General features: G+C 34.8%; 2 protein-coding genes across 5 annotated transcripts in view; both read left to right on the top strand.

Annotated features, from left to right (window-relative positions):
- The window catches only part of Shakb (shaking B), a 131,034-nt gene extending 120,649 nt beyond the window's left edge, over positions 1–10,385 (top strand). For all 4 annotated transcript variants that reach the window (XM_026645295.2, XM_026645296.2, XM_026645297.2 and 1 more), the window contains 3 exons: positions 5,593–5,812; positions 7,737–7,860; positions 8,033–10,385. In XM_026645295.2, coding sequence (XP_026501080.1) covers positions 5,593–5,812; positions 7,737–7,860; positions 8,033–8,438 — 750 coding nt within the window. In that variant the 3' untranslated portion in view covers positions 8,439–10,385. The remainder of the gene's footprint in view (positions 1–5,592; positions 5,813–7,736; positions 7,861–8,032) is intronic.
- A 5,780-nt stretch (positions 10,386–16,165) lies between these two features.
- Positions 16,166–18,383, top strand: LOC135194840 (uncharacterized). Its single transcript, XM_064221008.1, has 3 exons — positions 16,166–16,306; positions 17,744–17,870; positions 18,177–18,383. Exons 1-3 carry the CDS (start codon positions 16,213–16,215, stop codon positions 18,274–18,276), a joined length of 321 nt encoding a protein of 106 aa, XP_064077078.1. The 5' UTR covers positions 16,166–16,212; the 3' UTR covers positions 18,277–18,383.
- Positions 18,384–25,551: the final 7,168 nt, after the last annotated feature.

Genomic DNA, 25,551 nt, shown 5'->3' with positions numbered 1-25,551 from the left:
CTGTTTTCCTATTCTCCAGTTGCGTTTCGATCGAAGTTAGATCGGATTATAATAGGGATCGTATTATAACCGATATAAATAAGTAGCATTGGTCCTCAGCTGACGTTTTACGATTAAGCTGACATTTATTTCTGTGAGGAAAAGTCGAAGTTGGATCCGAATAGAATCGGGATCAACAATTAGCCGGCGAAGCACGTCAGAAGCGTTTCACTCAAACGTTAAATTTAAAATGTTGCAACCATTTTTTTCTCTCTGCTCATATCACGTCCAAGTCGGTAATAAAATATAGAAAATCGATTTTTAACTGCACCAAGTCTGAAATTAACTGAACCGAAACTGAAAAGTCGGGACTCAGAACTAAAACGTCACAATCATAACTCTAGAAGTCGGAAGCGCTGGCCAGCGAGCTCCTACATACGATAGTCAGTCGAAACGACGCGTGATGATGAATGTGTCCGTTTGAATACCCACTAAAAATATACTAAAATCGACATTGCTTAAATGACAACAAAAGTTTTAGCATTTTTATTTTAAACCTATTGTTATCATTCAAGTGCAACGAACTGTGAGTTTATTTTATAACGTGATCAATCATATATTCATTGGTTTTTTAAAGTTAATTCATTGTGAATTCAATGTGAAGTGAACCGGGAGAAATATATTTTTATAAATATTTAGTAAAATTCAGTGTTGAGTTATCAATGATTGAGTACCTAAAGTTACTGACGCAAAAGTAAGTGGTTCATTGGAGGTTTTTTCTGTTGAGAAATCCTCAGTAACAGCCCGGAATCTGACAAGAATCTATACCGCAAATCACGTCAAAATCTTGGTCCCACTCCTGAACTCTTACCGGTGACAGATTGCCATTCTATCGGATTTTTAAGTTTAGGCATAGAATTATACTCTTCTGTACGCACTTGTGTTCGCCAGTTAGCTAATCTCCGTATAGAATGTCCGTTTTGATCGAGTATATTTTAATTATTTAAGTATCGCATTGACTAATTGATGAGTATTTTTTCTATACTTATACTACACTACACTGGATGGTGGTTGAGCACATATATGGCTGTTATTTAATATGGATTTCCCAACGATACGTTTTTACTTGGTGGTACAGCTTTGTGCAAGCTTGGTCCAACCACACACTCACGACACATCCTATAACCAAACATCACTTTTACTGTTATTGCGTTTCGGATGGAATGGTGAGCCATTGTAATTAAATGTACAAGAGACATGAAATCATAGTCCCTGGTCGGTGGCACATTGTCGATGTTAAGAATGGCGAATATTTCTTATAGCGCTTTTGTCTATGGGCGGTTACCACTTTTAAAGCGGCCCATGAGTTGATTTAAAAACGAGTAGTTTTAAATCCAAGGAGCTAAAGAAAACGGCTCATTTAATGGGTTAATATAATGTAACAAATTATTTTACTTAGCATCTGCTGCTGTATTCATTTATTATTTAATATCCCGCCATTTATTCACAAACCGTCAAATGTTGCCAGGTTCCGCAATAAATCAACACACTAATAACAGCGACTGCGACAATAACTCACTACAATAATAGACGAGCTGTGGGCTACATTATATCGTGACCGTGAAATGTCACGTAAGTCCATAAAAACTTTGATAGTGTTCCCATATGACGTTAATTGTTTAATAAAAAGTAAAACGTAGTTTATATTTTCATCGTTACAAATCTATAATTTTAATTGAATTTTCATTTCAAATCCGGAAAATTAATGGAATTCTCGTATGATTTTGTGTTTGTAAATAATTAATAAATTTTCGTTCGACGATTAAGCAATAAAATTTGGGAAGACAGACTGACAAAGGACTCGTCTGATGATAAGTGATTGCCACCGCCTGAAGATATTTGCGCTCCAAGAAATAATGCGCCATCAACCTTAGGAACTAAGATGTTATGCCTCTTGTGCCTGTAGTTCCACTTGATGAGTCGATCTTCAAACCCGAACAAAACAATATAAAGTATTACTGTTTGGCGGTAGAATACATGATGAGCAACCCCAAACCCGTCTAAATCTGGGTAGCTACCCAGACGGATTTGCCCAAGGCGTACCACCAAGTAAATATGGTGTGATGGAAGAAATCCTGTACCATACGTAACCACTAACATTCGAAAAACCTCTAGAGGAGTGGAGCTTTTTGTTTAACAGTGAGACATTAAGAGTTACTTCTTATTGTATTTATTAACCCTGTGTCATACAATATTACAATATTTTAGTATGACAAATTATATATACAATATTTATAGTAAAATTGACATCAGGCGAAATCAACAATGTATCAAAATTTTATACAATATTTAACGTAATATTGAAACGCATTCGATTTAAAAAACAATCCTGCATCATTCAAATTTTTAGCAATTGGGATCCATCGTAATTTAGAGAAGTGAGCGAACAAACGAACACACAAGAAAAAGGAATTTATACTATTAGAATAATGTTTAGTCAGTTATTTTATTGATTGTTTTACTTTTCATATTCAATTGTATAAACAATAAAATTGACAAAAAAAAAACCCGCTGAGTTTCTTTCGCCGGTTCTTCTCAGGTCAGAGGTGTTAATTTCCGAACCGGTGGTAGTGTTACATTTGACTATCAATAAGTAAGAGTAATGGTTCTATATTGAATAAATTAATTTGAGTTTGAGTTTCACTAACTTTTACATCCGAATTAATTAGTTTCTTTCGCTTTCACGTCCTAACTTCACAACCGATACTCGTGACAGCATACAACAGAATGGTCAGAAGTAAAAAAAGCACATAAAATACCTATAAACCTACTCTCCCCCCACATGTGGGAGAAGCCGCGGCCGGAAACTATTTATACCTTACTTTTTAGAGTATCATATCCCAATAAATATCGATTTGTGTTTTCAATTGGAATACATTCGAATTTTAAATCTAGGGAAATCCCACTCAAAGAATGACGTAACGATCCCAAAAATATTACGCAAACTGTCACTGTGTCAAACCTCGACGAATCGAAGCGTTCAAATCCAACATTAGCCAGAAATCCGCTACACTGTTCTTATTGGCCCACTTTACAGAAGCGAACCATTCCGACCAATACTCGTATTGTTGAAGGTATCAAACGCATCGACTGACGACAGCACTTCCTACTCTTATCTTTGCATTTCGTTGCGTACTCGCTCGAGCATGGTTACATTACCTGTTGCTCGTACAAGACGCTGGCAATCCACATCGCGAGCAACTAGTGGAGATGGACCCGTTAGATATAACTTTAGTTTATAATCCGAGAGTCTCGGGTTTCGCTCTTATCCTGCGTTAGGTATATAGAAGATCTATGTAATGAAAAAGTGGCCTGTCTTATGAGCAATCTTAAGACAAATGTGGAACTCAGGCGTTTTTTTTTTAATTTCGTTTTTCAGCATTAGCATTAGCAGCCTGTAAATTTCCCACTGCTGGGCGAAAGGCCTCCTGTCCCTTTGAGGAGAAGGTTTTTGGAGCATATTCCACCACGCTGCTCCAATGCGGGTTGGCGGAATACACATGTGGCTGAATTTCGTTGAAATTAGACACATGCAGGTTTCCTCACGATGTTTTCCTTCACCGCCGAGCACGAGATGAATTATAAACACAAATTAAGCACATGAAAATTCAGTGGTGCCTGCCTGGGTTTGAACCCGAAATCATCGGTTAAGATGCACGCGTTCTAACCACTGGGCCATCTCGACTCAAGTTTTTCAATCGACAAATATTGTTTCCTATAAAAATACTATTGACAGTTATTATCTTTTATATAATAGTTATTTGTATACAATAGGCAGACAGATGATAGGCCACCTGCTGTTATGTGGTCACCATCGCCACTAGTCATTGGCACCGTAAAAAATATTAACCATTTTTTACAACACCAATGCGTCTTCATCCTTGGGAACTAAGATATTTTCTCCCTTGTGCCCGTAGTTACACTGGCTCACTCACCATTTAAAGAATATATAATTAGTAGGTACATACTCAGACGGGATTGCACAAATGGCTACCACAAAGTGTACATTACGTTAAATATTGAAACATTTTACGAATATATACTTTTAAAATTAAATTTAAATAATAAAAATAGATGAAAAATAAGCATATCGTCAATGAGTTAAATGAAAAAATATTAAACAAAACTGTAGTAACCAAATCATCTTTTGTAATTAGAAATAAATCCTGTTACATCAGAAGCAAAATGTCGTAAATCCGTCGCAAGCCTTCTCAATATTTCGAGTTCTTATTTTAAATATATTTTGTAGAACGTAAAAGAAAACGTGACTTAATCATCTGAGTAGTGAGTCCCACCAATCCGCAGGAAAGCATAATAACTTAAATATAGAATCAAGCATACATACATACATTTCAAGAAAACAACTGAAAAGGGAGCTATTCAATGACTATTTCAGCAGCATTAGACGAACGTTCGCAACAATTCTTACCAAGTTATTAAAGAAACTAACGCCATCTATCGACGCAGAATGAATAATTAGAACATCTTTCGCTACGGTGATTTTTGAAACGGCAGCTAATGGAAATGCTGCCACTAAACATTCGCGTCGAAAGTGTAATGCTACAAATCCATAAAATTTTGCTTTACGATGCCGTCTAGGCAAATATATTTATTGATCGCTGTACACTACTGCATTTACGACTTTATTTTCAAAGCACTAATGTTTAAATTTAATTAAAACAATCGGTAAATATTTTTATTTCATGATGGGTTATGAACTGAGAATTTATAAACGACTTCAAAATAATGTTGTTATTTTATGCTTGTAAATTATTTAGCTTTATATTACATATATCATAATAAATATACTACAGAATGTCTTACAACGTTCACAGTTTTCAGCCGTTAGAAAATACAAACCGCTATGTCCCTGCGTTTTAAATCTGTGATATGGAAAATATTCATTTAAATTACATGGTGTAAAGGGCCATATCGATGTACGTATATTAAATGCATAATATATTTAACTTAATTGGATAAAGATTAATGCTGTATTGCTTATAATGGCTTCGAAAAAATAGTTATTGTGGGTTATCCCTAAGAGATAGACATATACCATACCGGGCTTATTTGAAGACCTTTTTAAGGTGTACAATACTGTAGTACATTATTTTGATCTATCTCGTAGGGTTCAGCCAACGTTTGCAATTAATCGCAAAAAATGTGTTTGCCTATATTCTGTATGTATTATACATATAAACCTTCCTCTTGAATCAATCTATCTTTTAAAAAAAACCGCATCAAAATCAGTTGTGTAATTTTAAAGATCTAAGCATAGATAAGGACAGACAGCGGTAAGCGACTTCGTTTTATAGTATGTAATGATGATAATGATATTTATTTGCGTTGTTTTTTTTACAATTCGGTGTTTAATTGATTAGCTGCAGCTAATCAGTAACTACTGTTGTAGAACCAGCGGTACCGATAAATAACATTAAGTTGTAAAATTACGATTCAAAAGTGCTTGAACAAAGCATATCTTGATCGATTCAACTGTATATATATGATGCCGTATAAATCGCAAATATTTCAATGTGATTCAATTGTCTCCAGGCGATGCTGTTTTACGCTCCGCGCTGGCTGTGGAAATCCTGGGAGGGGGGAAAGATCCGGGCGCTGATGATGGATCTTGATGTGGGAGTCTGCACCGAGATAGAAAAGAAGACGAAGAAGAAACTCATACTGGACTATTTGTGGGAGAATCTCCGCTACCACAACTGGTGGGCCTACCGCTACTACTTGTGCGAAGGGCTCGCTCTTATAAACGTTATAGGTGAGATTCTCTTTACAAATAACACCTGATAGGCTTAGTTAATTCATTTTTCGTCTTGGAAATTGATAAGTCAAAGTCAAAGTCACAAATCTTTATTCAATATGGAAATGATGATCACTTGCTTATTGATAGACAAAAATCTACCACCGGTTCGGAAATTAACATCTCTGACCTGAGAAGAACCGGCGAAAGCGGGATATTTTTTTTTTTTACATTTCATTTTCACATGTAGGTATAGATTTCATGTTTTCATGTACAATAATAACAAAAATATTTTCGTTATTTGAAACAGCCTGGAGGCGATCGACTCATTCCCAAGGTGCAATCAACTTAAAGGTCATTAGTGTTATAATATCCCTTAGCACACAAGCGCTCTTTAACGATTCTTTTAAATTTTATAATTGAATATTTTTGAACGTTTTCTGGGATCCAAATAATATGATAATAAGGGGAACTGATGCTTTCTTGTCGCACGTCCACGCAGTCACCTACTCCTTGAAGCATTCGATGTCTTGTGTAAAAAATAGAACTTCGGACAAAGTAACGATATGGCATTATTGGCTATTGCAGTAAAATTTAATAATCATCTTATTTTAGTAGAATATACACAATATTAAGTAAAGTAAAACTGTCATGGCTACAATGTCACACCAATTTTTTGGTCAGCGTTTATTTATCTATTATGTCTGTTTTTATCCTCACAAAAATCACCTCCATTAAAAAGAACATGGTCTCAGTCAATCTTTGTGATTAGTAAATCAGTCCCGAAGTCTAATCTCAAACAGAAAAACCGGTATTTTTTTTTAATAAAAGATGAACGTGAAGTATAATTCTCAAAGGCCTGGGGTTGTTATTTAATTCAATATATGATTTACAATGGCTGCACTAGTTGGTGATTCAGGGCGACGCTCGCGACAGATGGCTTACTGATATTTCATTTTGTGAAAACGTTAGGCCATGAAATGATAGGTTATGAGATAATTATTACTTTTAAACTTACTGCAGATCGTTCAAATAAGATACAGATATTTTAAATACATATTTTAACCTATAATTATATCTGTTAAGAAAACATGCAAAAAAAAAACGAAATACTAAACTCAATTAAAATACGTAATAGAACATAGTCCAAAGACAAGGACAAAACGTCTGTGGAGTTTTGTCAGTTTAAAAAATATATATAATTATACATATTGCATAACTTTCTTTTTTCGTTTTTTATTAAAACTAAGACAAAAGTCCAGCCTATACAGCCAACTTACCAAGAATGAGAAGTAAATAATATATGTACTGTATTTTTAATAGGTTTATTTTTTATGGTATATATTTTATGATTTACATAAAATCAAAAAATCTATGTAATAAATACTTCTACATTCCAGCATCTAAAATCATTTATTTAGATTACTAACAGTTAAAAATATTTGTGTAATTATAGAAGCTCTTAATATTATACATCAACGGGTCTAAAATAGTTTAGTTATAAATCGCTGTTTTCCTAGCCACAGCCGTGTAGGGACAGCATGGGCAGCAAATTTGGCCGCGCTGAAGGGAGCTGTTTTTGTTATTGAATACACTAGCGGAAGTAGGGCTATACGTTGAAAATAATAAGTTTTACCTTCAATAATATGAAGATTCATTCATATGACTACAATACTGAATACTGTTTTTGCCTTGCGTATAACGAATATATATCTATATGTTTACACATACTACTTAAGTTTTATCTTCCCGACGCTTTCTCACAATCAAATCTGATATCGTCTTAAACTAACTTGTATAAATGTATGTTATCTTAAATTAAAATAATATCACAATAAAATCAACTATGAACTTCTATTTATACAAAGTTATTTCGCATATTGCGATATAAAACACTTAAGCTCTTTTACTTTTGATTAAGTATTATTTTAAATTGTTCCAGGGCAAATGTTTCTAATGAACCGCTTCTTCGACGGCGAGTTCATGACCTTCGGTCTGGATGTGATCGCCTACATGGAGTCCGACCAAGAGGACCGGATAGATCCTATGATCTATATATTTCCAAGGTAAATAAGAGCTCCATAATAGCTGATTATTGACAATTAATTACATAATATTATGTCTACCATCCAATAAAATTATATTTAAATTATTAAAGTATATCATAGCAATGCTTGTTGAGATATACTATATAAATATGAATATCTAAACTGTCAGTTATAATTTTCCTATTTTCAGGATGGTCAAATGCACATTATTCAACAAGTTTGGGTCCTCCGGGGAGGTCGAGCGGCACGATGCGCTGTGCATCTTACCGTTGAACGTCGTCAACGAGAAGATTTATATATTCCTCTGGTTTTGGTTCGTCATCCTCGGCACCCTCACCTTCATCACTCTCGTCTATCGAATCGTCATTATCTTCTCTCCGCGCATGCGCGTCTACATGATGAGAATGCGCTTCAGGCTGGTGCGGAGAGACAACGTCGACACCATCGTTCGGAGGAGTAAAATGGGTGATTGGTACTTGCTCTACATTCTCGGAGAGAACCTTGACTCCGTGATATTCAGAGATATAATGCACGAGTTCGCTAATAAGCTGAATCACAACTACCAGCACCACATTCACGGCGTTCCGGACGCGTGACCTCCGATCCCAGGGTGGGTTTTCCACACGTGACTGACGTCGTTGCAGCGCGACATGGACCCGCCCGTCTAAAGTGCGCTGGAACTCATCAAGTGTCTACACACTACAAAGAGAACAATCTCTTTGTTCGTATGTAAGCAAAATTAAAACGGGCTAAGTCAGCTGCCTTGCGGCACCCCTCGCCCAGGCCGGACTGTTATTACGCGGAGTGTACGATAATATATCAAAGACTTGTTTAAAAGATACTCGTAATCGTACAGTGCAATTCTAAATATGCAATAAAATAATAAATTGTACTTAATATTTAAGAATGTGATCTCAGGATGAATCCTATCGAAAGCCTTATCGAAGTCGACAGTGACGGCTATCCCGTTAGAATAACTAGTGTTCAACTTTTAGAAGTATTTTTACTTGTAGTTTCGCTGCTCGTAGTAACTGTTTGTCAAGACCGCTTCGTTTTTTTCTACTCTAGCTAATATTCGAGAATAAGCACACAGATGGCACGTCGTTTACCTTTTACACGATTTCTCACTTGCAAGGATTTGACAGACCAAGAAGGAATTAAAGCAATAATAAAGAAACGAATAAGTATTATAGCGTTAGTTATCGTAATTGGAAAATGCATTATATATAACGCATTATATAGGTACATATATATGTTCTCTCTTTCAGAGCTCTCGAGTCGGGCGTCCACTTTGGTCATTTACAACTGACGTACTTACCTTTTGCGCGCCAAAAGACATTTTACGTTCAATTTTAATACAGTTAAAGGAAATGATTCTTATATTTATAGAATATAAGCAGCATCCATAAAATTAACACAATATACTGCTAAATAAGTTCCTTTTGTCGAAACGAAACTATAAAAATAGACAATCACTCATACGTGTTCAAAGTAGTAAGTACGTTTACGAAAGTGACTGACATTATGGAAATTGTAAAATAATTGAAAAATATAATCGAACGTAAGTCCGTGAATCCTGAATTGCATTTGGATTATTTTGAAATGTATATTAATGATTCCAAAATGGTTTAGAGTTTAGTACCGAGTTAGACGATGGTATAGTTGTGACTAATGCGTTAATCGTGTTAGAAAATGTAAAGTTGTTAAAAAGCTGTTGTGTTTATTAGTAGAGAATATTGTTAATATGACGGTTGTTTGTCTATAACGATTTAAAGGATAATGTGGCACCATCTTTACAATTGTTTTGTATTAATCGCAATGTTAGACGTTGACTAGAATCCTATAATTATAATACCCAAAATGTTCGCTTTTAAATTCTTCTAAGATAATTATATTTTGGGTATCTTAATTACGACCCTAGTACTGTTTAACATCACAACAAATTGTTTATAGCTCTAAGCGTTCACTTTATAAATATTTATATCTAGTAAAATAAAAGGTTTTATAATTTATTATTGGTTTAAAGTGGACATATAGCTATGTTACTGGCCCAGCAAACGACGATCAGTAATCATAGCAAGAATATTAATTGATGCCGTTTAAAAAAATGTATAAATTTCGATTTGTTACATCACTGTAATTTGAGTTTTTGAGAAAACATTTCGTGTTTATGTTTGAAAGTGCTTTCTAGAAAGTTCTCATTCAATTCTAATATAAATTGAATCTAGTTTGCGGGGCTTAGTAACACAAACATGTATATTTATCTAGTCATTAATATAATGGAATAAATGTAAACAATCGGGGTCGACCGCGTAATAACAAAGACCATTGCGTTTCGTCACGAAGCGGGTGTACCTCAGGTTGTTTTCATTCGTTGCTCTTTAAACCAAAGTGTATGCAGATTTACGATAAATGAGAGTCGGATCAGTATTGTAATACGTAGAAAAAATATGCCAAATATTGTGCCAAAGTTATAATAGAGGCGACATTGTAAAGAGGAGACGGTTACCATGAAAAATAACAAATAAATAATGGAAAAAATATCTACCATTTTCATTTTTAAAAGAGATTTGAGGACAGGGATAGAGTGTGTGAGGAGGGATATGAGAGAGATGGATGTGAACGATCAAATGAATGATAGTAGAGGAGAATGGAATGAAAGGACACGCTGCGCAGACAAGACGAGCCGCTGTTTGGGACAAGAGCAGGGAAAAGAGATTCGTATATTTATTTAAAATAAAACCTACGATACGATTGTCCCGTGAATAAAATTGCTCTATGAAAATATGAGATACAAACTTAGCGAATGCATGAAATCTCATGAAATTTCGAGTTTTCTATGGCATATGTAAGTGTATATAGACCACTTGATGATAAGTGGTCCCCACCGCACATAGACATTGCTGCTGTAAAAAAACTAACCAGTCATTTTATCGCCATCGCGCCATCAACCTGTGTAACTAAAATATTATGTCCCTTGTGCCTGTAGTTACACCGAATTGATAGCCCGTCACCCTACCCTTATCATAAAAAAGAATCTTATTTATTCCAGGATGTACATTTGTTGGTCTCAGCTCCAAAAATAAAACAAGTAAAAATAAATTAAATTAGATCACGTGTGTGTTAAATTATTGCGACGGTTATTTCTTCCTTATTAAAAACATCCGGTGCAGACGATTCACTAACCTCTTCGAAGCTCATAAAAACATCTTCGAGGTAATTACAATAGCAGGACTACGATTACTGAGAGATAAATAAAATGAATTCTCTACGAAAGATACGACATCGGAATTTGTCCCTGACCGAAGATGGCGAGCAAAGGCTGTCAAAGAGTATAATAATATTGCTTAATAAAATCAAAATATACACTTCAAATGCTCTTACAATCCCTTGAATTGTTATTTTACAAGATTTTTTAACACATTATAATACTTTACAAAAGAGCTAAGTTTTACTGATCTGAATTATAATTAAGAAAATAACTTAAATAGCTACACTAATAAGTCACCAACAACGTTAGTTAAGAAAATATAGGAATTCTTTCATTTATTCTTAGATTTCATTTGTAAGATAAAATAATTAAACGAAGGTTACAATTTAACTATGAATAAAACTGAGAGACAAGCAATTATTTTCAGGCAGGCAAATATTACGACAGTTAGAGTATGATATCAAACGACAAACGCCAGTATAATAAGCAGTATCAACAGAAGAATATAGCTGATGATAGTTACATCTCAGGATCAGGATATCCTGAAATGTTCCAAATGAAGAAAGCCATACCTTATATAGGCAATCCCATGAGATAAGCTGGTGATATAGCTAAGCATAAGTAGTTTGTAGATTCAAATTGCGAACTACATCATTCTTTATTGGCAAAATATTTGATTTTGTTACATTTCTACGCTTTCTAGATACGTAAGACAGTTGTACGCCTGATAAAGCACCTGTCATTTAGGCCGTTCAATCGAACTACGAAAGTGTAAATTTTCTTGCACATACCCGTGTAATTTCCATAGTGTGTGGCTGTTGAGACCAAAAGGACAGGATTTACAATACAAAATTAAAATTTCAAAGAACATAGTGTTTATTGCAAATAGACTTTATAAAGTTTGCTTGAGAGGTGTATCACCTAACTATTTTTTTGCACTAAAATCTTTTAAGAAAGCGATTCTAGCGAATCATTTCTTCGACTATCTTCGTTTTTTTTTTTTAATAAAGAACAATTTCCTTTTAACTGTTAATGTCTAAAATTGTATCTAGGACGAGTTCTACGGCTATAAATACAATTAAGAACATAGTAATTACGGAAAAGATTAAATTTAACGATAAAGTTCGCTTCGAACGTTCCGTATATCACTCATCAGGCTATGAGGAAAGGATCCCATTTTATTCCTACATGCTATAATGACATGCTTGGTAACTTTTACTTTTTATTATATAAAATAGATAAGCGGATGTGTGGACCAGACGGTAATGGTCACTACCGCCCACAGAGATTGGCGTTTTAAGAAATACTAACCTTTAGTTACATCACCGATGCGCAGCACCAATCATGCATTTGTTGCATGGCAACTTTCGGAACTAAGATGTTTCATCCCTTGTGCTACACTGACTTACACAACCTTCAAGCCGGAATATTAAGTACTGCTGTTTGACGGTGGAATATCTGATGAGTGTGTGGTACATACGAAGTTCAGCTAAGTAAGTTTGATAGTTAACATTGGCTCTTAGTTTCTTTTCATTATGAATATAAATTATGCATACAGTTATGAGCTGAGACAAGAGATGAGCCGAGATGGTCTGGTTGATATAAAATGTAAATTTTGTAATGGATTGGGGGATCAAATCCGATTTTTTATATATATACATTATAAATATATATAGTTACAAAACATAATTGTTTTAATCTAATGAAGCAACGTTCTTAAGACATGTTTATAATTAATATTTTAACACATAATCGTGAATAAGTTCGGGATTTTTTTTTTTAAGTTTACAATATCTAAGTATTTGTTAGAAAGTTCAGAAAAATATCGGAGGGGCAACCGAACCGCAGTAGCTAAATACTCTAATTTAAAAAGAGAGTTTATAAAGAATCTGAAAAAAATCGCTCAGATGGAGAAGTTTAAGTCCATATTTCGTCAATCGGCATTTGAATTAGCTGCAGTTGTTGCGGATGAGAAGCGGAAGTTGGCCCAACAAATTGCCGATTCTTCAGTCCATCCGGCTTCAAGGCCGAAATACCCCCACCTAATCGGGCACCTCTAGCTGTTCCACCAGCACCTAACACCGGCCCATCAAGCGCTCCTACCACGCCGGAGACAATTCCACTAAAGGTGGTCCACTGTGCTTAAAAAAAGAAGGCAGGTATCTTCTTCTATTCTTTCTTCTTTCTTCCAGCGGCCAAGCAGGCCGCAGCTCAACCATATGCAGTTGTGGTAGCGCTGCAAGCGTGTTGAAAGCGGAGCAGAAGGGCGTCACTTATGTCCAGACTTTCGTGCGCGCTGAGCAGGGCGTGAAACTTAAAGACCTCGGGATCAATGGCTGACTCAAAGTCTGACGCTCGGTGACCGGGACAACAGTACCGCTCGGAGTTCCGCACTGTGTTGGATCGGGTGGCCAACGTAGTTCCATAAGAAAGGTGGACATGTAGGTGATAGGATTACACGACCCGCCATCAAAAATAAGATAATCGCCGCATTCGCCCGCGGGTTGAGTTTCCCCGCTGAAATGGTAAGGTGTGGAGAGGTTTTACGCGGACCCGTCGTCGTCCGTAGTCAGCTCATCCAGGGTGTACGTACTGAAGCAGCGCTCTTTGTACTGCTTCAAGTGCATGGGTCTTGGCTATTCGAAGGTTATTGGCTTAGGTACTTTAAAAGCTATCATCGCTTCCAAATTACAAAATCTTTGTTTCTTTCCGGCTAGGAAAGCTGAAATTCTCGGCTTTTCTAATGAAAAGCCGAGAATTTATTATTATATTATTGTATAATATGCATGTTTTAAGCCTTGAATGACTATATATGTATAAGAAAATGTAAAGCATGCTTTGCTAGAAAATATTAATACTAATATAAAATTTAAATTTAGAATAATTTTACTGTGAAACATAGATCAAATGTTACTTATAATGGATAATGTTAACGACCAAGGTCAAAAATTATTTTTACAGCTGATCCGACCACCTGTTTTTTTTGTTTGCACGTAATTTAGAAGCGGTGATATCTACTAAAGTATTTATTCAAATGATATATTATAAAAGAAAATATGAATCATAATTCAATACCCAAGTAAGTTCATATATTTATCTGAATAAAGATTAACAATGTATTAAAATCCCGACGACGGTGACTGTGTAGCACAACACCCCAAACGACGTTCCATAGTATTGAGTTGAGAACCGAGCCCTGTGTAACGCCGTAGCCTACCCGACACTGGACCAGCTTCCCATCGCCCCCTGGCTATAGGACCTCTCGATCCTGGAGGTAAACTGTCCCAGAGTCCTTGGCGGCAAGGTCTGCACCCTCTTAGTCTTGGCGACCTGTGATCTTTAAACGAACGTATCTATGGTCCGTCAGAAACTCCACCTCCTCCTCTACCCTCCCGGTCAACACCCTGAATAATGAATGAATGGAAAATAATGAATGGTGGTAATCACTTTCCATCAGATGAGCCTCCTGCTCGTTTCCCCCTATAACATAAAAAAAGAGGACACTACGTAAATAGCTTAGCTATTCTTTGTGTCGAATCAAAATTTATATATACTAATAATAATCCGATCGAAGTTTCCCCACTACATGGCTGTTGCACAATTCGGATCAATTCTTGGACCTTTTCTATTTCTCATATATATTAATGACTTGCCCTTTCTTGTTGGGAACAAACATGATATAGTATTGTTTGCTGATGATACCTCCTTAGCTTTTAAAATTAATAGAAAACAGATACAGTATGACGACGTAAACAATGCTATCTCTGATATAGTATGGTTTAGCGTAAATAATCTTAGGCTAAATAATAAAAAAACAAAAATTGTAAAATTTAGTAAACCAAATGTACAAAATGTAAAAGCTGATGTACTTGTAAATGGGGAATCGATGGATCTAATTGATTCAACTGCGTTTCTTGACCTGTTGATGCCAAGTTGCAATGGGTCCTGGGATATATATGTTGCTTCTGCTGTTGCTTCTCAATATATATTTTGTAATGTTATGTATGTATGTACGGAAAAATATTAATGATATTATAATACAATGTGATACTCATATCATTGGTACAAGGAACAACACAAACACAAACCTGTTACTCCTGTAACTCGACTGCATAGAGTCAGTAACTACTTTGTGGGGAAATGTATACGGTACAACAGGATCCCAGAAAGCGTTACAATGCCTCTTATGCCAAATTAAAAAAAAATTGTTACGGAACGCTCGGTGCTAAAGGCTATTATACAATTAGTGAATTTATGATTGATACCCACACCTCGGAAATGAAACGATCGGCTTCGAATCGAATTCTCGGCTTTTCTTTACTATAATATTATACATATAAATTTCAATCTTAGTTGATGACTGTCTTATTGATGAAAACCGCATTAAAATCCGTTGCGTAGTTGGAAAGCTCTAAGCGTACAGACAGTAGAGTAATTTTACTGTGAAATATAGATAAATTTTACTTAAATTTGGATGATTTTATCACCCAAGGTCAAGATTTATTGTTACAGCCTGTTGCCATCCGACCACCTGTTTCGGAACGAACATTTTTTTTTATTTGCACGTAATTTGGAAACGGTGATACCTACTAAAATATGTATTCAAATGATATATCAGTATATAAAAGACAATATTAATCCTTATTGAATACCCATAATAATAATATTTAAGTAATATATTTATCTGAATAAGGATTAATAATGAATTGGAAAAAATGGCTTCACTATGCCCTGTAGCTTTTTACTAATCTGTAATTTAAAAAATAGTTATTAATAGTTTAACTTAGTAGAAAAATATATGCTATCCCGGACTTTTTTATAGTATATCTACAATTTTCATTTCATTTCATTTTGGTGAGCCATATAAAGCAGTACCAAAAGAGTTTTTTTTTTTTTTAAAACACTGTCCTATGTCTCTTGTAGCTGTCCAGTACATTAAAACTATAATTCATATTTCTCTTTTCTAAACTAATTTATACAAAAAAGTAAATCTTGCTAGGCACAAATATCATATTCTTTATTAATAAATTACACCCGCGCGAAGCCGGGGCGAACCGCTAGTTTATAAAATTTGTATGAGAACATGTTGACTTGTTCACAGCAATAAAAGGCCAAACGATCAAACTCTGTGTCAATTCATTGGTGACATTTGTTCCAACATGTTCAAGTTGCTGGTTGTGTTGTCTGCGTGTCTGTGCGTCGGTTATGCTGCAGTCAGCATCGGACCTTTGGAGACGAAACCTGATGAATTCAGTAAGAATTGTTACCTTTCTTACACTTATATACTTAACTAGTGTGTAACAATATTTTAAAAATATTCTATGAATTTGTAGTTTTTGTAAAATAATATATATAAATCATTTCAATTTAAATAAAATATATAATTAATACAAAATATAAAGCCATTTTGAATATTTAATACGGTACGATAAAAAAGATGAAATGTTGGATGAAATGTTCTTAAATGTAGCGTTGAATTTTCTTGTCAACGAGTTACTGCATTAAATATTATAAAGCTATTAAAATTAAAAGTTTTAACATTGAAAGAACTAATCACTTATGTGGTATGATGTCACTCCGTAAATAACCATAATTTTTGACAAATGTTTGGTAACAGTATTAATTGATACATTTATTATAATAGTCCAACAGCAATCCGTGTAATTATAGGCCTATTTCTTTACTTCCATCGCCGAGCAAAATATTTAAAAAAAAATTGTTAAATAAAATTCTGGTTCAATTTTGTATAAGTACTCTTTTTCATAGTGAACAATTCGGCTTTACCAGGGTTCGCTCAACAACTGGTGCTGGAATGGCACTACTTAGACATATAAACCATACTTTGAAATAGATCCATGGAAGAAATCACAGAATGATATTTACATGTTCTGTGATTTATCCAAAGCGTTTGATTGTGTATAGCACGAAACTCTTTTGTACAAACTAAAACATGTCGGTGTTAATGATGAAGCTCCGGATCTCATTGATTCATACCTCATTCATTCAACAGGTGTCTGTTAATGGAATAAATTCTTCTGAATCTGTTAAAAGAATGGGTGTTCCACAAGGATTCATTTTGGGTCCTTTTTTATTTTATTTGTGATATTATATTGTCTGCTGATGTTATCTCATTACTTTTTAACGTTGTCAGAAAATGTTAAAAATGCTTTATCACTGAAACAAAGTTGGTTTCCAAAAAAAGAATTAAGTTCTAAATGATTGCCTTAATGTAAGAAAGCAAAATTTTATACTAACTAAACAATATTGATCTAAATTTATCTACTTAAAGTACTTTAGTCATAAATCATACCTGAAAGGGAGACTCAGCTCCGCACCACAAGCAGCTAGAAAAGTTAGACAACTATCTGATGTTGATACTACTCGATTAATATACTATAATACTTTGATTAATTTCATAGCATTATGTCTTACGGTATTTGGCTATGGGGTAACGCTACAGCTATTGAAACTATTTTCATTCTAAGAAAAACAGCGGCGCGTATGAGGGGAGGGGAAGGGAAACAGGTTTTAGGCACGTTTTTCCAGGATAAAAATCAAAGCTGTGTTATTTCAGGCAATATCTCTGTGCCACATTTAATTCAGATCCGTTAAGCCCTTCTAGCGTAATTGACATAATATCCATCTGTCCAGATATGTGTGTGTGTAAATAAGGTTTTTTTTTTATAACAGAAGATCAAGAAGGATGTTACATAGATGATCTGAAAGCGGTCATCCCATTCGGTCAGTCAAGGCCATCCAAGACTGCGGGCAATTGTATGGAGTACAGATGTAGCACGACGCAGATCACATATGTGACGTGAGTTACTTTTTATTATTTTTTAGATACATGGGAATCTTAACTTAATATCACTGGTTCAAAGAACATAAAAAAATTGCATGTGCTTTTGTGTTTATAATCATCACGAGAAAAAATGCTTGTGTCAGATGAAAATATTTCCATTCCACATTGGAACAGCGTTGTGCAATAACTTTCAAAGTTCTTTCAAATCAAGTACAGGTCGCCTTAGCCAACTAGTGGGTTTACCATGCTGTTACTTTTTTAGCTTTGATGCGTACACAGAGCATGTTAATTTTTTTTTTCATGTCATAATTTATTTTACAGATGTGGTGCGGTGGCTGTGGAGGCACCTTGTGAGAAAGTAGCGGACGTAGAGAAGTTCTATCCAGACTGCTGTCCACGGGCTGTTTGTCCTTGTGCTTAAGCCCCGTTAAATCTCCATTTACGCGTCTATCTGTACACTCACACAGCTAACGTGAACTGAACTAAATACAATTAAATTATTTTCTTCCTAATGATTTTTGTTTAATTATTATTATTTTGTACAAGCTTTTATTTAATTTGCAATGTAAGTATGTACGAGTGAACTGTTACAACACAATTTAAAAGCAGTTATGTTTAACCGATTGAGCTGAAATTTTGTATATACATTCAGTTTGGATGACAATGTACGCTTAGTGATGTCATTCTAAATCCTGCATGGCGGAATACCCAAGATGGCGGATATTTTTTTTAATTCATTCCTACAATATGGGTATCAAATGTAAGGACTTACTGCGAATACGAATGCGAGTTTAATTACTAAAAAGTAAAACATAAATTAAAAGTAAAAAAAACCTTTTTAAAAACAAGCTTTTCTTTAAATGCGTTAAAAAAATCAACATATACGCTAAAACTTTTACTGCTAACTTATGACGTCATTTCACATGTGTAATATAAGTTGGCTCTAATGGCAGCCCTGTAAGTGACTAATTCTCATACAAGCTTGCATCCCTAACTATCTATCTTAAGGGATAACTTTTTAAAAATCCAGGCTCTGTTCATACCTAAGTTACAGATTTAATATAATTTAAACTGATCGCTCGACTCGTGTGCTTTATATCGATGCTATATAATACTGTCTGCCGCCTCAGCTTTGTACTGTTACATGAGCTTTAGGTGTTTGCTTTAAAAAAAGAGAAAAACATTTAATAACACATTGATTGTTTTATTATAGAATTATAATTAAATAATATTTACGTTTTAGAATTAGTAAAATATTACTGATTAAGAATTTTGATTTCGGATCCGTACAGAGATTGAGACTCAACTGGCTGCCTTCCTCACTACACTAGGCTAATAATAATAAATAGCAAATCCAAAAATGATGGTCAGCTCATGTACTGACTTCACCAGCATAAAACAACCCCCGAAAAGATTGAAGTGCAAGAAGACACAAAATAACGGAGTTCAATGGATTATAGTAATTCAAGAACTTCTCTCAATCGAGGCAATGGAATAGCAGAATCTCCGCATTGAAGCTTAAAATAATTATTGGTAGGGGTCGGTTTTTGATAAGTAATATGTAACTTAGCCTAATATTAGGTCTCTACATATGAAATTAGCGTTTTGTCGTACTGACCAATTTGATCTGAAATATCTCTTCTTTGGTTAAGAATTCCAAATTTAAATTTATAAATTAATTTAGCTGATACAGTTGAGTTTTGAAAACAGTTATTCATTTGTTTCTTCGTCATTTTTTTTTCCTTGATTATTACCGCACAATGGAAAACATCAAATATCGGTATATTTACGGAGTGCTAATGTGGCACAGTGCTGCAGAACCATCTCAAAGGATTAATGATGTATACAGCGCTGGTGTCTCAAAAGAAAGCACGGTACGTTTTTGGTTTCTATGTTTTCGTTCTGGAAATTTCGACCTTCAGAACTAACCCCGTGGACGGCCGGACACCAAAGTAGAAAATGAATAATTAAAAGCTATTGTGGAAGCGGATCCATCACAAAGCACTTCAGATATAGCTGCAGGCTTGAGGATAAGTGATAAAACTGTATTAATTTTCTTGAAGCAAATCGGGAAAGTAAAAAAGCTTGAACGATGGGTACCTCATGAATTGAGTGAATCGAACTTGCAACCACGCGTCGACTGCTGTGTTACTTTGCTCAACCGACACAATAATGAAGGGAATTTAAATCGATAAAAATTGTATACTGTACGATAATAGGAAGCGCTTGTCGCAATGGCTGAACCCTGGAGACGCAACCAAATCCTGTCCTAAACGAAAATTGACTCAGAAAAAGTTACTTGTGAGTGTATGGTGGACTAGCGCCGACGTCATTCACTACAGCTTTCTAAAATCTGGCCAAACGATTACGGCAAATATCTTTTATCAGCGAGTGCAAACCATAAAGTAAGAACTAGCTGATAAACAACCCAGATTGGTCAATCGCTCTAGACTACTGCTGCTTCACGACAACGCAAGACCACACACTGCACAACAAACAACCACTAAGTTAGATGAGCTACAATTGGAATGACTGCGACCTCTACCGTACTCCCCGGACCTTGCTCCAACACATTACCATTTTTCCCCGAATTTGGACAACTTCTTACAAGGAAAAAAATTCAACTCCGATGCGCCAGTCCAAACCGCCTTCAAAGAGCTTATTGATTCTCGCCACCAAAGTTTTTTTAGTAAAGGGATCAATGAACTATGAGATGGCAAAAGTGCATAGATAACATCGGTGCATACTTACAAATACGGGGTTTTCCTCTATAATTTTATTTAGTTTTAGCAGCTTATGTACCAGGATCATACCAGGATATAACAGTTGCTTAAAATTCATATAAAGTTGTCTCTCCATTTCCCCGCTTGAAGTTGATATTTTCAAAAATCCTTTCTTAGTGAACGTCCACGTTGTGAAACTACTTTATACTTTTTATTGTATATCACAAGGATAAAATAAATAAATAAAACATGAATACAGCCTAAATAAAAGAAGCATGCAATTACGTTAACTAGTAACTTTGCAAAATTTTAAGTCCAATATTTGAAATCTCGTGATGAGTTAGTTTGAGATTTTCGCTTATACATATGTATATAAATTTCAAAAATAAAAAAAAATATATTGATTTGGTTAAAGAAACTCATTTTTTTTAATTCAATGACTTAATTTCAAGTATTATAAAAATTAAGAAAAACTACCCAAGTTTGGTAAGATTTGTTACAAGAGACGTAAATACGTACAAAAGACGTAAGTGCATGTAAACGGCGGCATTGGAGCGATAAGTTATCCGATACTTTTCAGGTAAAAAGAAATACCTACAGCATCATCCTCCTACCCTTACCCCAATTTTACTTGGGGTCAGCGCAGCCTGTCTTCTTCTTCCATACTTCTCTGTCGAACGTCATCTCACAAGTAACATTCTTTCTAACCATATCGTCTTTCACACAATTCTTCCATCGTTTCTTTGGTCGTCCCCTACATCTATATTCATCCACATCCATGCTCAAGGCCTTCTTCAAAACATGATCATCCTCCGCATAACATATCCATACCATGACAGCCGGTTTCCACATAGCTTCTCGGTAACCGGTGCCACTTTCAAACTTCCTCTTATGTACTCCTTACTCTATCCGTAAAACCACACATTCCTCTCACCATTCTCATCTCCGCCACATGCAATTGTCTTTCAGTTATCCCTTTTTTAGCCCAACACTCTGATCTGATGATAAAGAACAGCAGGTCTGACCATAGTCTTATAGATATTCCCCTTAAGTTTAAGGGGAATAAGGCGTTCACAAATTGTTCCCGTAACCTACCGCCATTTCATCCACGTTGTGTTAATCCTGTGCGTCACCGTTCGATCTATTTCGACATCGCCTTGAATGAGTGAACCAAGATATCGGAAGTCGGAGCAGACAGGAAGTGCCACGCCATCAAGCGCTATGGCTTCAGGACCGGAGACTCCGCCTAAAGTCTTCGTTCTACTGATTATCAAGCTAACAAAAAGAAATACCTACATTTTGTTAAAATAGTTAATTGACACAAGGCATGTCGAAGGGAAATCGAAAAAAAAAATAAAAAAATAGCATCTATAAGTTTTTGTTGTATTTTTCGGGACAAGACATCATTTCGATTATTATATTTTCATTTTAATCCAATTCGGTCATGTGCCTGTTAATTTACTAAAATTCTATTCTTCAATACTTTCTTGTGACCTGAAGTTACTTCATGAGTACCGTGTAACCAGCATGATAGAATTTGCAACATCATATATTTTACCGGTAATTGCAGAGATCTGAATAGCAAGACAACCATCTTAATTCGAATTAGAACAGGCTATGACAATTGCATGCGTTTACCAAACTATCGTATGTGCTGCTGACTGTCGAGCGACTGTCTCGTGAGGAACCAACCCTAAATGCAATAGACCTGTAACAATGGCTCTAAGAACGAAATATCACAATTAAATGCACATACGAAGTTTCACGCCTGCGCTGTTAACTATTGAGGAGTTATAAGGAGACAAGTCTTAGTGCGACAGTCATGTCATGGTGAAACTACGATCGGATTATCGTTATTATAAATTATTTAGAAATTTTGATTCGATGCATAGAACAGCTTAGCTATTTATTGTTAAATCATATTAGGACTACTACACTAATATAACGTTTCAACCTAGCGCATTGGCACCGACAAAATATTCTCTACGTAAAATGTGGACGCTCCGTGCGTATCCCGCGACGCTGTTGATCGGTTATGGAATGGCCTAATGCCTAATGACAGTGACAGTCTCACACTTCTCAATATAAATAATATTGTTTGTCTAATACGTTCCTAGCATATCATAACGATGTGTTCAAGTGAGGGGTCACTGCAACGATATTCTTATAAACATGTTCAAGTTAGTTGTGTTGTCTTTCGCTGCTATTGATATCTGTCAACAGTCTGAGCTGATGAAATTCAATAAGATTCAATCCGTACTTTTTTCTAGTACGACCTTGTTTCGTACTTGTTATCAGCATATCTAATGGTTACAGATATAATGTTACGTTTTCTAATTACATACATTATTTTGTTGTAATACTAATGTTTTAATGTACTAAGTATAATACAAACTTTTTATACATTTATTAATTAACACTTAAATAACAATTTTAAAAGGATAAACAAGACGAAGTGCGTCACCATTAAGAACGTAAACAACATTTGTAGAATAAACTTACCTTATAACAAGTACATTTTATAAAACCAATATAATTATAATTAGATTTTTAAGACAATATACAAATACTTATGCTAAATACTTCCTGAAATTCATTGATATGCACCAATAATAAGTTTTGACCTAAGTGAGATCCAAGGGGTACACCAGACGTGACCCATATATGTACATCTTAAATAAAGTAACAGTTGCTCAGTGGCTTATATTGATACCTTGATCTTATTTTCATTTTCTGAGATAACTAGAGTTTAGTATTTTATTATAATCTGTAAGTCTTTTATACGTGCAGAAACTCAGTCATTTGGAGGTACCATCTACTCATCAGATATCCTACTGAAAAACAGCAATACTTTGTATTTTTGTTTTCCGGTTTGAAGGTTGAATGAAGCAGTGTAACTGTAGGCACTAGGACATAACCACAGGGACATAACCTCCTAGTTGCCATGGTTGGTCGCGCATTGACCGTGTATATAATGATTAATATCATTTAGAGCGCTAATGTCTATGGAGGGTGGTGATCTACTGATGCCTACATCATAAAAAAAGATATAAGACACTGTCTCTAGATCGCCATAAATATGGTCAGTGTTAACCTCACACAAATGTTTGTCTATTAATTTAATTAAAAAACACACTAAGCACATCATATTTTTTTCTCATCAGCAACTTTTTGCTATGTAAGCATGAAAAATCAGACTTTGGACTTATCTTTAAATAAATATGGTATCATGTTGTTTGCCAAATTGTTAAGATATTATTTTTACGCGAGTTCTTGTCGAATCGTGGAGTGTTTAAATAATAACAATAAGAGCAGTTCGGACTGTTTATAACTCGAATTTTATCATATTTGTAACTTTGACCTAAATCTTTATTTGAGAAATACTTTTTCAGAGAAAACGAAATCCTGACTATGTATAACTAGATGTGACTATTGAGGCCTTATTCAGGATTTATTTTGATCTAACGAAAAATTAATTCAACCACTTAAAAACGTATATGAAGCCCAACAGGGATGGTATTACTACAGTGTCGTACTTATTAATGCTTGATATATTCATACATTATACTTATAAACTTTATAAGGCGTGTATGCTATGTATATTTCTCTCTTTCAGTCATTATTGATATAGAAGGAGACAACAAGAAGACGGAAGAAGACAGAAGAGAACATTGTAAGCAACTGATTGCTACGGCCTTAGCTCAATAGGATATTTGCATTTGCATAATAATATTAATGTTTTAATTATTACTATGCAAATACATATACATGGATGGCCCAGTGGTTAACGCGTGCATCTTAACCGATGATTTCGGGTTCAAAACCAGGCAGGCACTACTGAATTTTCATATGCTTAATTTGTGTTTATAATTCAACTCGTGCTCGGCGGTGAAGGAAAACATCGTGAAGAAACCTGCATGTGTATAATTTCAACGAAATTCTGCCACATGTGTATTCCACCAACCCGCATTGGAACAGCGTGGTGGAATACGCTCCAAACCTTCTCCACAAAGGGAGGGGAAGCCTTAGTCCAGCAGTGAGAAATTTACAGGCTGCTACCTAATTAACTACCTAGTTTATATGATACAACTTCAGTACAAGTATTGTATGTTGATGATACTACAGCAGAACCTTCCGAGAACCATTAACAGCTGCACAAAGTATCAACCACACGGATACACAATGAGCAATGTAATATTAAATATATGTATTATTATTAAAACTTCCAACAATTAAGGGTAAAGATTTTTTAAATGTAGAAGATATTTAATCTTAAGAAAGATCTTAAGAAGGTAAATACGACATCGTGTAAAACATTTATTTATTTATAATACAAAACTGTATACATTACAGGACCTGGTAGCCCTAATTCGATATTACAGCACGTTTGTAACCAATATTTAAAATAAGTCTCTACATTATATATGATATAGCCCAAGTGGTTATAATTGTGAGTTCACTCAGGCTGCAATAAAACAAATCTACCCTAACATCAACATATAGCTTACCAAAGCTCTATGTATGAGATATGTCAAACGAACTCGAGGTACGTACTAGGAGCCATTTGAGAACTTTGCTACCCGTCCCAAGGATACTTCATACTTTAGCATCGACATTATTAATAACAGATACTTGCAAACATAAAATTGGTACATTGATTTCCTAAATTAGTCTGCATACAGACTTGGTTACAAGTGAAGCTAATTTAAAAGAAATCATTTATAACTCTGGAGGTGTCGTGGGACATCCGGTTGGAACGAATTTGTCTTCGATATATAATGTATTAAATAATAGACATTAAAATAAATAAACCATGTTTTACAATAATAGAATGATTTGACATTTGACAAAGTTGTTATTAAAAATCCCGTGTAAATTAAAACAATAACAAAAAAATAGTTGAAATAATATTCTATGAAACCATATTATAGAAATAGAATAGAAAAGGACAGAGAGAAATAGAAAGAGAGGGA

This window comes from Vanessa tameamea, chromosome 5 (genome assembly GCF_037043105.1).
Source record: "Vanessa tameamea isolate UH-Manoa-2023 chromosome 5, ilVanTame1 primary haplotype, whole genome shotgun sequence".
Lineage (NCBI taxonomy): Eukaryota > Metazoa > Arthropoda > Insecta > Lepidoptera > Nymphalidae > Vanessa > Vanessa tameamea.
The sequence above is the reverse complement of the archived record's forward strand: the minus strand, read 5'-3'. Positions and strand labels throughout refer to the sequence as shown.

What these genes read in the sequence shown, in the direction of transcription:
- LOC135194840 (XM_064221008.1), top strand. Translation starts at nt 16,213, where the DNA reads ATGTTCAAGTTGCTGGTTGTGTTGTCTGCGTGTCTGTGCGTCGGTTAT. An exon ending in GACGAAACCTGATGAATTCA is followed by an intron (nt 16,307 to 17,743) that starts GTAAGAATTGTT and finishes TTTTTATAACAG; the next exon opens with AAGATCAAGAAGGATGTTAC. An exon ending in ACGCAGATCACATATGTGAC is followed by an intron (nt 17,871 to 18,176) that starts GTGAGTTACTTT and finishes TTTATTTTACAG; the next exon opens with ATGTGGTGCGGTGGCTGTGG.